A 14,340-nucleotide genomic window follows, 5' to 3' on the forward strand; every position below is an offset into this window, starting at 1 on the left:
ACAAGTAAAAACAGCGAAAGTAATACCACTGTTTAAAAATGGAGAAAGACACCAATTCACAAATTACAGGCCTGTTTCTCTACTTTCACAATTTTCAAAAATACTGGAAAAAGTTTTCATTAATAGACTTGACAAATTTATAGATAAATATAAAATAATAATGGACAGTCAGTATGGTTTCAGACCAAACAGGTCAACATCCATGGCATTAATGGAACTTATTGAAAATATCACCAATAATATAGACAATACACAGTTGATGTTTTCATTGACCTAAAAAAAAAAGAAGCTTTTGACATAATTAATCATGAAATATTACTTGATAAAGTGGAGTACTGTGGCATTAGAGGAGTAGTGCTAGAGTGAGTCAGGAGTTATTTGAGAGACAGGCAACAGTTTGTGAAGCTTGGTGAATATCAATCAGAGTGCCTGGACATTGTTTGTGGAGTTACACAGAGATCAGTATTGGGACCAAAACTGTTTATCCTGTACATCAATGATATATGTAAAACATCTGATATATTACATTTTTATTTTATTTGCAGATGATACAAATATTTTTTTGTGCTGGAGAGAATTCACAGCAGCTTTTGGAAATTGTCACACCAGAAATGATTAAACTGAAAACATGGTTTGACAGAAACAAGTTATCACTAAATTTGAATAAAACTACATTTATATTATTTGGACATTGTAAAAAAGATGCTGGAGCAAAATTGTTGATAAATTATGTTGAAGTAGAGCAAGTTTCTTATACAAAATTTGCTGGAAACCTCACATAAAGCATATACAAGCTAAACTGTCAAGAAACAACTCTGTACTGAGTAAAGCTAAACATTTTTTGCATTTTTCCAAAACTCCGGGTATTTTACTGTTCACTTATACTGCCATATTTGTAATACTGTGTGGAAATCTGGGGAAATAAATAGAAAACTTCACTTCGACCGTTATGTAAAATTCAGAAAAAAGCTACCAGGATGATTACTAAAGCAGGATTTAGAGATCACACTAACATTATGTTCTTGAAATTAAAAATTCTGAAGTTTATGAATCTTTTAAAATATAAAACTGCAAAAACTATGTACAAAGCCAGATACAATATGTTACCAGGATATATGCAGAGGATGTTTTTTGACATAGAAGGGGACTATAAATTGAGGGGAAAATGAAATCTGAAGACTCTTAAAGCACGGACAAAGGTTAAAATATTTTGTATTACCATTTGTGTGGTAAAACTGTTGAACAGTTTTCCTGTGGACCTACAGCAATGTCCAAGCATTAGTCAGTTAATAAAGATGTTTCGAAAGCTGCTTTTGAAAGAATAGGAAACTGATAAGTTGATGACCCATTGGATATATAACTACGCTAAATTGTATCAAAATCATATCTATCACGGTAGCTAGGTTTATACATTTACTTCATTCCTTGTTTATTGTGTGGGGAAAGTAATGATAGGAATTGGGGGAAACATAGGATTCAATAGAATGTTAAGCATGGTTTAGATATTAATAAGTATGTATTTACAGTGGCTTGTAAACGTATTTTCCAGATTTTGTCACATTACAGCCACAAATATGAATCAATTTTATTGGAATTCCATGTGAAAGACCAATGAAAATCAAACCTTTTTCAGAGTTATCAAACATTATTACAGTTATCAGTTATTTATTTGTAAAAAATGTTTGGAATCGTGTATGATTTTCATTCCACTTCTCACGTGTACACCACTTTGTATTGGTCTTTCACGTGGAATTCCAATAAAACTGATTCATGTTTGTGGCTGTAATGTGACAAAATGTGGAAAAGTTCAAGGGGGCCGAATACTTTTGCAAGCCACTGTATGTCCACTGTGAGCGACCATTTTGCACAGAGGCGGTGGCTTACGACACCAACTGTCGGCCATCTATAATCCAGTTTTGAGATCCCTTCCCAGACGCCTTAACGCCCACTCACACCCTGGGCCATCTGACCTCAAGAAATCATATGATAGGGTGGGGCTAGGTAAATCTGGGTCTCTCCACCATTTGACTCTAGAACTGAATAAGCTTCTCAGGGGAGAGGTGAAACGTCTTCAAGCAACTTAAGAACAACTTAAGAAGTCCAGACGCTTTTCTTTCCAAGCTTCTTAGACCATAAAAACGCAACTTTCAATTTTAGACAGTGGACTTCTTTTGCCTGAGTACAAAATATTATCTCAGTGCAGCAGTGGCTTGTGGATTTTTAATTGTGGGATGTTTGATTTGTCAAACTAAATGAATTTTCACTACACAGCTGATATTATCAGAAGGGAAGAGAAAGGCGACCACAATTAAAACAACAGCCTCATCCTAATTGTCCGTGATCATAAATTTCTCTGTGCTCTAAATGTCTGTAGTATATTTATATTAATGTATTTGTATATTTTTATTTTATTCCACTTCATGGACCGTACCAGATAAATTAGGAGACCTGGTGAGGGCAGTATTACACCTTTGATATCTCCAGTCTACCGTAAGTTCAGTAGAAGAAGAAGAGCGGCAACGGCGCCACTGAGAGATCCCGTCGCGATCCCGAGTTAAGTTTGAAGATGGTGTTTTGGCGGCATCGGTTGTCGTTGCAATAATGTCTTCAGTTCAGCATCTGAGAGAGTTTATCAAGGAGAGATTAACTTCTGCTGCAGAAGAAATCTTCTCAGAGTTTGAAAAAACGATCGTCCGGTATGAGGAAGAGATCCGTCACCTAAGACTGCTTAATATCAGACCCGGGATAAAGTCACACAATGCAGGTGTGTAAATTTGTAGAGGTGTGGGGGTTGCGGGATTATCGTGTGATTCACGTGGGCATGATCTAAACCATTGATCTAAACTTGTAATACACCCCAGTAAAGTGTATGCAGTTATATCTGTGCAGTGTTGAGAAGGTTACTTTTAAAATGTTTTCCACTAAAGATTACATGGGCCAAATGTAGTTTATAACGTATTCCGTTAAGTTACTCAATGTGAATAACGTATTCTAAATACTTTGGTCCGGATTATTTGGTATATTTTCATGCTTTTTACAACTACATGAATGTACTATTGCCGTGTGAATTATTGTGATACCTGAAGGCTACTAGCCACCGAGCTAACATTGTTAGCTGGCTTTAGCTAAAGTTATTTCATAGACTAAAGACTGTTAGACTTGATTCATAGCATTAACATCCTGCTAGCTACAAACAATCGTGTGCAGCAATCCCAAGTAAATTTTTAAATCGTGATGTAAAATGAGTAACAGTAGGGTGGACATTAGGTAAGGCTGCAGTTTTATAGAGTATAGAAAATACTTTCTGTATCAGTAATAGGTTTTCTTTCTGTTTGCTTTTAGAACTGCACATGATTATTTGCAGCTAGCAGGTTGTAATGCAGCCTTCAGTAATAGTAGTGAGTCACACAGCAATAGTACATCGAAGATTCTGAAGTGGGACATAACCTAGATAGCTACAACAACTAAAACAAGGTAGTTGTAGTAGGCTAATGTTAGGGCTGTGCAATATGACGAAATATATCAGATGAAATGAAAACATCTATTGTTTAAAATTATATACTGTTGTTTGTTTTGTGGTGTCACAAAATACCTTCTTAACAGCATACAACAACATTTTTTCATTGATTTCATCTTCACTGGCTATCAATAAAGATGAGGCAGAACCTGGTAGCTCCAAAAAGAAGGACCAGTCAAAACAAATTGAGGATGTTAATCCTAAAAATTACACCGGTATTACCGTGAACGGTATGATATAGCCCTAGCTGGGCCATATCATACTGTTTACGGTAATACCGGTATAGTGTTAGGCAACGATAAGAAAATGAAATATGGCGATAGAATATGGGTAAAACGCGCATGCGCAGTGCCTTTGTTTTCATACGCACATGACAGAAAAAGCATTTCAACGACGGAGAATGAGAAAAGTGAAGGTAGGGCTGTGCGATATGACCAAAATCTCATATCCCAATATAAGAATTCTATCGTCCGATAACGATATAAATCACAAAAATGTAACATTTTCTGTAAATTCTGTGAATCTCGGACAGCTCGACTTGCGGGAAGTGTTTCCAGCTGCGCGTCATGTAGCTGGAGTCGAGTGTTTTAACCGATGCATGAAACTATACATTTTTAGACATAAGTTGTAACAGCCGCCGTTTTCTTTGTGAGTATTTATTACAGGGCGTGCTGCGGGGAAAAGCCTGTTCTAACGTTTGAGTCTAAGGTTTATTTTTTAGCACCTGGCGTCTTTTTTGTACTTCTCATCCGTAAATAATCTGCTCTTTCACGTGATTCAGTTTATTTTTAAAAGTCTCAACAGGATCTTGAGCTTTATTGTTAAAGGTTTGTGTGGAACATAAACAAGCGGACACGCCGTCGTTGTTGCTAACCATAACGCATAAAAACAGGCTCTTGTCCGTCCGTAGTGTGGTTATATTAAATATAAGAGAAACAGAGAACTTTAAGAAATTAATATAGCCACTACAGTGACCATCAAAACGATGAAAAAATATTGCCGTAAACAGTTTATTTTGCGACACCCCGAAACAAACAATATCGTAAAATGAAATGATAGGCGTTTTTATATCGTCATCCGATATATATCGTTATATTGAACAGCCCTAGGCGAAAGCGGATCGTTGAATGAAACGGATGAACCAGAACTTGGATTTGTAAAAATGCTGCAACTTCAGTGGTGTGGAGCTGGTTTAGCTTTTCGTCCGTCAGATACAAAACAAAGCACTATATTTGGTAGAGCATGCTAGCGGGCCGTCGTTATTACCGTGTTTTTTGGAAAATACGGCACACTTAAAATCGATCCTTTGATTTTTCTGAAAATTGACAGTGCCACTTATAATCCCGTGTGCCTTATGTATGAATTCTGGTTGTGTTTACTGACCTCGAAGCAATTTTATGTGGTACACAGCGCTCGAAAATCTGTCAAATGTTTTAGTACGGCTTTGCTAAGCTACGAACCCGCACCGCTTGATGGATTGTCGGAGCAATGTGGCTATCGTAGGCAGGAGCCTCGCGGAGTGATACGTACTGTGCTTCAATATAATGTTACCGTATTGTGTGTGTATAACCTCTTTTAAGTTTTGTGGATATTATACATGGTTATGATGAGGATATGTCGGCCAATTTCCACCGGAAATGCCTTTTGGTTAAACTGTCAGCAAGGAATTTGCATTTGCACTGTTAATTTTTTATATAACTTTAATGCACATAAAAACACAGCTGATTGTTTAAGTGAAAATACATTGATGGATTTTTTGGGGTTTTTTGCACTAATAAAGTTGTGGAGTTAATAAAGTAAAATAAAGTATTCTGTCTAGTGTCAATTATATTGCCAGTTACATCGTCATCGCAAATTTTCAAATGTATATCGTGATAACTATTTTTGGTCATATTGCCCTGCTCTATAGCATATCTTACTTGCCATTGTAAAATACTTTAAGCTTTCATGTCATCATCATATTCAGATCATGCTGCTGTTCGTTTGTTTGTTTATTCACATTGTGTGATGATCACTGGCAGTCAAATCTAGAAATTAGACCCCAGACAGTTGTAAGGTTATCAGCATCACCCAATGAACAAATGACTATGAGTGAATGTTTCTGTGGCAACATCTGCAAGAATGCAAGAGCCCGTGAAACCATAAGCTAAATTCTCAATAGGTGACCCCTTTTAATCCTTCTTGATCTTTCTTATCATCACATTAGTCACTATTTTCTTGTGTCTCTTTGTTGAACACGAAGGTCTGGATGATCAGCAGGTCTGTGACCAGGAAAGGAGCTCCAGTCTGGACCAGCAGGACACAGAGCCTCCAAAGATTAAAGAGGAACAGGAGGAAATGTGTAGCAGTGAGGAAGGAGAGCAGCTTGAACTGAAGCAGGAGGATGAAGGGATTAATGTCTGGACCGGAGAACAGCTGGATTTGTTGTGGAAACCTGGAGTAAAGCTGAGCAGAATAGGTATGTAAAAGTGTAACATACAGATTTTATAATATAGAAATGAATATGACTCATAACAAAATGTCACAAAGACACATGGCGTGCATTACCGCCTGGGATACTGCCTCACTGAAGACATGTTAGCATAGTAAAATAAAAACTGGATTTCAAATCTTCTGTTGTTTAATAAAAACTAATATTTCCACCAGATCTAAGTCATGTTAGCCCAGAACTGTACACAGTATGTAGAAAAATGTTGAGACAATGAAAACTGTGGATTATTGGCCACAAGGACCAAGTTGGAGTAGCGAGCTGTACGCCTCATAAATGATGACTTTCTGCATGTAAACAGAATTCTTCTCTGTTCACTGCATGAGAGATAATATTTAAATATCGCTCACATATCTGAGAGATGTGCTCACAGTGTAACTTTTTCCTTGTGTGTTGTGTCCATCAAGACCTCCCACAGCAACATGATTGTAAGGAAAACTGTAGCCAGGAGAGGAACTCCAGTCTGGACCAGCAGGACACAGATCCTCCACAGACTAAAGAGGAACAAGAGGAAATCTCCACCAATCAGGAAGGAGAGCAGCTTGCACTGAAGCAGGAAACCAAAGGTGTCATCATCTGGACTGGGCAGGAGCTGGGCATCATGTGGAACCCTGAAGTAAAGTTGCACAGAATAGGTATGCAAAACTTTAATAGATAGATTCAGTTTTGTATTAAGAAATCTAATTCACGTTGGGTCCTAATGAGACCTCAGAGATATGTTATAGAGACACATGACAAATCTAAGGACGAACTGCAACAAGGAAACTGACGTAATATTCTAAGAGCCAAAATGTCTAGCCCTCCAAGTGTCGCCCCTGTCAGGACTGTCTTATGTTGAAAATAATTGAGTACAAGAGAGAGGAAGACACCCTACAATGAGTTGAAACATCAGCTTGTTATTTGTTCCTCCATATTCATATTTGTCATTCATATTGTCACTTTGTTTGTCCTTCCAAATTGCAGTCATCACTCCTTCGCCTGTGCTGCGCCCCTGCACCTGCAGGCACACTTACAGTGAATATCAGATTTAATAACAGGAAATTAACTAGGCATGTAATACTTTTCTTTCTTTTTTTGGCCACATTTTTCAAGTGACCTATATTTGACAACAGCATATAAAAAAACAAAACAAAAAAACAACAACTTTAAATTATGTTTTTGGTGTGCCATCTCAATGTTTTCAGTAGCCCCCATATGGCCACCCATATGAAAAATTCTGGAGCCACCCCTGTACATTATGACTGAGTACATCCACTAAACCTTTTGTGGATAACATAATAATCCCCATTAGGACTGAACGATCAATTTAAAAATAAAATATATCGATTTGAAACTAAGCTTTTAGCAAACCACACAACACTATGATAGGTGTGTCCTTGTGCCATGTTTTTCTGGGTCTTTCTTTCTTCTGTCCCTTTGGATTCCAGCACAAGGCCTGTGTAGTGATGTTATTGGTGGAATTCCTGATTGTGTGGCCAATCCAGCACCACTTTCTTCTCATTATTGGTATTACTATTGGTTCCTGGTTTGTTCTTGTCCACAGTTTGTAATCCTCTCTGGCCACGGAGGATTTGTTTTAAGCAGCTGCTGATGAATGTCTGCAACTTACAGAGCGCTGTCTTTGCTTCATGTTTACGAGCTATAGAGAAGTATAGGTGTGACCCTGATTTTAAAAATGCTCAGCTTGGTGGAATTTCTGACCTTGAGTTTCAAACATTTTTTAAAATGATGTTGTTTCTTTTTTTCTTTCTTTTTTTTAACACTGAAAATCTCAGCAGGGGTAAATAACACATTGGGTTAGTAAATTTAAAGGTCGTCAGCTCGATTCTCCTGCTTTTGTTGTGCAAACCACCCATTATCTTTGAGGCCTGGCACATTTGCATTTGTTTACTCAGAGTAGCTCAGATCCAAGGCAGGCCAAACCTCTGTGTTACAACCTTCAGAAAAAAAATTCTGTCCTTCAGTTCCAGGTTGGTTCATCTCTTCATCTTTCTGCCTTTTGTCTTAGGTTACTCTCCCACACAGTCTGTCTGTCTGTGTAATAGTCTGTTTGCAGCATTCAGCAATGGAGTTCCTTGACTCTCAGCACAGATCTTCCATTGTTCCATTGTGACTGTGTATGTGAGGGAGTGGCATTGCATGACTACAGCACAGTGCTGTGCATAAAAGCAGACAGACCCAGGCGGGAGAATTATTTCTTCGCATTTCTGACAACGTACATCAGGATGGCCTCTGTATCACTGCCTCACAAGAAGAACCTCTGCACGCAACAGGCTTTGGTCTTGCTTCAGGAAATGGATGAAGCAGACTCTGATGGAGGAGAGGTTTCATTTGTCCAGCAGGCCACTAATACCTCCTCAGAAGAATCTGAAAAGGAGGCGGAACAAGAACCCAACATGCCTCCATGGAAGAGGCACCGTGGTACTGGGAAGCCCTGTCTGAGCCACACGGCAAAAGACGGCACTGTGTGGGTTGAAGAGGACATTGGTATGCCCAGTGCAGTAGCAAATCGCTCATGCTTCACTGTGCAAGCTGGACCCACAGAGTCTGCTAAGGTCGGTCATTGCCATAGTACGTATGATATTTATATAAAGCCATTTAAAGTGAGGTTAATGTAAATTTACCATTCTCTATTTGTTTATTTGTTTATCTTTCGACAGCGTAAAATGACAAGTGTGCTCCAAAGCTTCCTTTAGATGTGGGAATGCAGCAGACCATCAGAGAGTGTACGGTCCATCAAGCCCACAGAACAGCGCCGGACTGGAATTTGTCAATTCAGGAACTGATGGCATTTCAATTCTGTTTGTAAGAGAAATCATGCGTCCCGTTGGTGTCATTGTGGATTGCTGGTCAGAAAGATTTCTGGTGCTATCAAAGAGACAATGCCCCGAGATAGATTCATTTCAATTATGCAACACCTTTTATTTGATGACAAGGACATGAGGGCAGAACGGGTGAAAACAGACAAATTTGCAGCGATCTCCGACATCTGGACATGCTTCAACGAGAACTGTGCTAAGAGTTTCACTCCAGGAGAACACATGACCATAGATGAACAGCTGTTCCCTACCGTGGTTCATTGTCCATCCACACAGTATATCGCAACCGAGCCAGACAAATTTGGGATCAAGTTCTGGATGGCCACGGATTTGGAGACCAAACATGTCTCCAATGCATCTCCTTACTTGGGAAAGGACCCCAGTCATCAGAAGGGACAGAGGCTGGCAGAGAACGTGGTCATGAAACTGATGGAGCCGTTTTTGGATGATGGGAGAAATGTCAGAACTGAGTTTTTTTACTTCCCCGTGACTGTCGCACAGACTGCTGCAGCGCAAAATAACGTTAACTGGGCACGGTGAATAAAGTCTGGTGCGAACTTCCTCAACTTGCAAAAGACACTGCACAGCAAGAGGTATTCTTCACTTCAGTTCTTGGAAGTGGCAGTGTCTGCTTGACAATTTATGCACCTAAAAAAAAAAAAAACAAAGACTGTGTGTTCAAGTTCAAGGCACCAAGACATGACAATCAGTGACGACAGAAAGAGGAAACCCAACATGATAACTGACTATACCCACATGAAGGTATGTGAATGTGTGTATAATTTTACACCAGTGCTACAATGTTTTCTCATGTGTGCTATACAGGCCTATAGGAAAAAAAGCACATATTTTATTTTATTTTATTTATTTATTTCAAACATGTAAACAATATGCAGGTACATTTAGAAAAGAAAATAAGAGAGAAAAAAATACTATATGAAAATCAATACATTTCAATATTGCTACCATTCTGATTCATTTACATCTTGAAAGGGAGTGGGAAGAAGTAAACACTTATTTGCCTTTGCCATAAATTATCAGTTAATATTTAGCTTCCTTATTGATATAATTTTTAATAAAAATAGTGTACAGATTTTTGATATACTATATCCTATACCAGGGGTCTGCAACCTTTAACACCCAAAGAGCCACGTGGACCCGGTTTCCAAGCAAAAGAAAACACTGGGAGCCGCAAATACTTTTTGACATCTAAAATAAAGATAACACTGTATATATTGTTTTTTTTACCCTCATGCTTTGTGTGAACAATTAGTGTTTTTCTTATGAAATCCATGAAGTGCTACAGAGAAAATTACATTTTATTTATGTAAATAAGAAAGAAATATAACAAAAGGAAAGACACCCAGCTGAACTAAAATGATCCATGTAGCAAACAAAAACTGTTGTGAGCCGCTACCCTTATATCGCCTTTGGGCTTTTGGAGCCTTGACCTGACTTTTAAAAAAACAATTGGAAAAAAAGCACTATGCTGCTAAAAGATGAAAAATTCTGCCTAAATATGTCTTTTACCTGGTTAATGTGTGTGGCGGGGCGTGGTCTGCAGTGCTGCTGCAGGGGAGGCGGACACACCTGATCGGCACCCGCAATCACGCCTCTCCGCCTTAAAGTCTGTGCTCTCTCTGCTGTTGTGTTGTTGGGCTGTGAGCTGAAAAGCTACAGCCGGCTGTATGCGTACAGCAACCGTGTGTGAAAAGTGGTCAATAAAGAGGTGCTGAAAAGCAGCGGGTCTGCCGTGGTATGTTTACAATGAGACTTCTGCTCCTGAACCTCTGCGCACAGCATCTGCAAATCGGGGCTGTATGAAGTCACTTTCATCTTTACGCAGGACTGTAAGCTGTCGTCTGTGAGGCGTGAGCGGTGTTTGTTTTTAACATAGTTCATGGTGGAGAATAGTTGCTGACATAATGAGGATCCGAAGATCCATAATTGGCCTATCTGGGGTTGAAAGTCTTGATAAATGCACAGTGTTTCAGCGGGTAAACCGGCTTCTGCGAGTGTGACGCTTATTTTGAGCGATGAACAATAATAAAATATAATATTATTTTTATATATTTTCAATATCACAATAATCTTCCAATTTAGAACTACAAGTTTAAAAAAAAAGAACTAAACACCAATAAAATACACTTCAGCTAAATACTTCTAATTTATTTACCCAAACTACGCAGAGCCGCATTATAAGGACTAAAGAGCCGCAGGTTGCCGACCCCTGTCCTATACTATCACACCATGATTTCTTTGTTTGTTGTTTTTTTTTAAATAGGCAGATTCACATAATTTCAATATTTTCCCTTTCTTTATAGTTCGAGAAGATCATATTTTCATAACTCTTTTTTTTTTTTTTTTTTAACTGTTTTATGTTTGGACATTGCTTTAATTCCATATTCAGACTGTTCCACAGTTTCACTACATGAACAGAAACACAAAAGCTCTTTCTTGTAGTATGTACCTTCCCTGTTTTGAAGTTAAAAAAAACCCCTTAAATTATAACTTCCTTCTTTCAAGCAAACATACTCTGAATATTACCTGGCAGTTCTTTATTTTTTGCTTTGCTTAATTTTCACTGACTCTTCAACACCATTTATTTGAATCTTAGCATTTGTATTTAAACTACTATTTCCAAATAACATAAGTTTAGATTTATTCAAATTTAATGATAATCTGTTTTTATCAAGCCAGAACTTCACTTAAATTCTGCAGATCATCACTAGAGCAAAAAATGTTTGTGTCGTCAGCAAAGACCTAACCCTAACCCTTAACCCCCTAACCCATATACTCATGACTCACTCTCTCTGCTTTTACAGTGTGGTGTAGACGTGTTGGACCAAATGGCGTGGATGTATTCCGTAAGAGCAGTAACACGCAGGTGGCCAGTAGTGGTTTTCTACAATATTCTGGCGGCGATGAATGCCTACATTTTGTACAAGGCATGTACAGAATGGACAAGCGAAAGAAGATTGTTTCTGAGTCTTCTAGCTCAGGAACTTTGTTGTCGATTCATGCAGCACAAGGAAATACTAGCACAGAGGCAGGCTGCTGAAGCTGCTGCAGCTGCTGTGCCAGGGACTGTAAAGACAACGTGCCAGGTGCAAGAGAGCTGCAACAAGAATCACCTGTGCCAAATGCAGGGATGATGGACACGTGATCTGCAAACGCTGTAAAGTTCGCAACACTTTAAAATAAAGCAGACTTGTGTATCCATATGTTGTGAATGTGTGTTTTTTGTATAGATACGGCAGGCATTTCAGAAGGTTGTAACACAGAGGTTTGGCCTACCTTGGATCTGAGCTACTCTGAGTAAACAAATGCAAATGTTGCACAACAACACACACACAAACAAACACAGCAAATCTGTCTTTATTAGTCCCACAAGTGAAAAATCTGCATTGTCATTGCAGAAAAGTGGATAGTGCTGTGGAATGCCAGGACTGCCAAAATGAATTCATTAAATACACCATAAAATAATGACTAAAATGTATCAATTATTAATTAAAATTGGAGTTAAATACATATTTAGTACATATTTAAGTAATTAATTATCGACACATTTAATAAATTCTTGACTCAATTAATTATTTCATGATTTATTTATTTCTTTTTCACAGTCCTGGCCTCTGGCTGTTCATGAATTTAATTTATCTGTCAGCCTCACCCATTAAACTTCGGGGGCGGGGTTAATGCTGATCGAGTCAAAACCATTGGTTTAGCCTGGTAGCCCCGTTTGTCCTTCTCCACACTAACAACCGGCATGTGGAAAATAACTGAACTGTACTTGGAAATACACTATTTGTGTATCACCAAATACACTTTTAATATTTTTTTAGTTTAGTTTCAACATAGACTTGGTTTAGTAAGGCTTGAGTGAACGCTGGCGCGCCTGGCTGCCGCTACTCACTGGTACATTTTTCGATTATTTGGATTAATTGGATTATTTGGATTCAGATTTGAATGAACAGACATTCACACTCATGACCAGATCGATCTCTGCCAGGGATTGATTTGCAATGCTTGTCCTCAACATCTGTTATTTCAGCTGAATGTGCTCTGACGTCTTCTTCTCAGTGAGCTGCACTAGCTTAACTGTTTGAGCTATTTTAGCCTACCTGTTCGTCACTCCGGCCAGCTCGGCTCCTTTTCCTCCACATAATCGAAGCTGTGGGTCAAGATGTTCCTGAGCTGGTCGCCACTATTTTTTAAAATATTTTCCATAACTCCAATAGAACTAAATTGTTTTGGTCTACTACTCGATGCCCTCGCAGGAACCCTGATTGGGCTGTCAACCATCGTTCTCTAGCCCACCTGCCCAGGGCGCCCAATGCGATTAGCAAAAAAGAAAATACTCCACTCAACTTTGGTCTCCAAAACATTCGTTCATTGACAAATAAGGGACCTCTCATCCAAGACCTCCTATCTGACCGTAAGTTTGACTTTTTCTGCTTAACCGAAACCTGGCAACAACCTGATGACTAGGGATGGGTATCGTTTAGGTTTTATCTGATACCGGTGCCAAACCGGTACTTTTGAAACGGTGCCGGTGCTTAAACGGTGCTCAAACCGGTGCTTAAAGAATGGAGAACACAAAATTGGTCCAAAAACCTCTCATGTTCAGCTGTTTTTTTGTAAAAAGATAACAATGTTAACATTTTCTGCAGCTATAGGGCATACATGGTATCACTCTTGGCTGGAAGCAGTGCTTAAACAATGGAAAAAACAAAAACTTTGTCCAAAAACCTCTCATGTTTAACTGTTTCCCACTTTTTATTTGGTCATTTTAGCCTTTTTGGCCAGGGTGAAGGGAGCATCTGCCATCAAACAAGAAGACAGCTGCATGTAGCTATGATGATGTTTGCTAGTTCACCTTACATGCATTAATGTAATAACATGGTTAGCCTACTCAACGTAAATTATACACGAACAACATTAAGCTACTCACGCAGAGAAGAACGGCTGCTGCTGCCATCATCATCCTCATCATTTCTGCTACACTGGCAGGGCTAGGGGCCAGGACTCTACTCTTCAGCTTTTTGGGGGATGTTGCTAACTCTTGGTCCGAAAACAGGCACCACACCTGCAGTAGATGCGCTCGGTGTGAGGTCTCGCAGCAAGCTATCAAATAAGGCGCATTTTTCGGCTTTAAAAAAAAACGCTATGCGTCGCCAGGTGTTTCATCGGATTTCAGGTGTTACCTCCTTTCCACAGTATCACCTTAAAGCACTTGTTGCAGGCTGCTGAGTTTGCATCTTTTGCTGTGAAGTACAGCAAGACTTTTGACCGCTTCGCCTTGGGCATTTTTAACCTGTAGCTCTGCTCTAAAAGAACGTACGTACCTGGACCCGCCTACTATTCCCGGAAACGTAAAATGATTGGCTAGAATCTAAAGTGTATCACATCTCAGGAAAAAAAAAGCACCGAAATAAAGCACCGAAATGTGTGCTGCTTTTCGGTCTGGTTACTACCGTTTATGTCAGAACCGGTGCCATCATGGCACCGGATAC

At 39.0% G+C, this 14,340-nt stretch overlaps 1 protein-coding gene and 1 pseudogene across 2 annotated transcripts in view; both read left to right on the forward strand.

The window, feature by feature from the left end:
- The first annotated feature begins 1,610 nt into the window (after positions 1–1,610).
- Positions 1,611–14,340, forward strand: part of LOC146497160 (uncharacterized) — a 22,844-nt pseudogene continuing 10,114 nt past the window's right edge. Inside the window, exons 1-3 of the transcript XR_014870619.1 lie at positions 1,611–2,764; positions 5,760–5,975; positions 6,413–6,640. The product of XR_014870619.1 is annotated as an uncharacterized LOC146497160 (transcript). The remainder of the gene's footprint in view (positions 2,765–5,759; positions 5,976–6,412; positions 6,641–14,340) is intronic.
- On the forward strand, positions 7,792–11,906 carry LOC146497161 (uncharacterized). The gene is made up of 3 exons (XM_085141046.1): positions 7,792–8,560; positions 8,666–9,586; positions 11,650–11,906. The coding sequence occupies exons 1-2, from the start codon at positions 8,231–8,233 to the stop codon at positions 8,699–8,701; spliced, it is 366 nt and encodes a 121-aa protein (XP_084997172.1). The 5' UTR covers positions 7,792–8,230; the 3' UTR covers positions 8,702–9,586; positions 11,650–11,906.

Source organism: Neolamprologus multifasciatus, chromosome 18, assembly GCF_963576455.1.
Source record: "Neolamprologus multifasciatus chromosome 18, fNeoMul1.2, whole genome shotgun sequence".
Lineage (NCBI taxonomy): Eukaryota > Metazoa > Chordata > Actinopteri > Cichliformes > Cichlidae > Neolamprologus > Neolamprologus multifasciatus.

What these genes read in the sequence shown, in the direction of transcription:
- LOC146497161 (XM_085141046.1), top strand. Translation starts at nt 8,231, where the DNA reads ATGGCCTCTGTATCACTGCCTCACAAGAAGAACCTCTGCACGCAACAG. An exon ending in GACCCACAGAGTCTGCTAAG is followed by an intron (nt 8,561 to 8,665) that starts GTCGGTCATTGC and finishes ATCTTTCGACAG; the next exon opens with CGTAAAATGACAAGTGTGCT.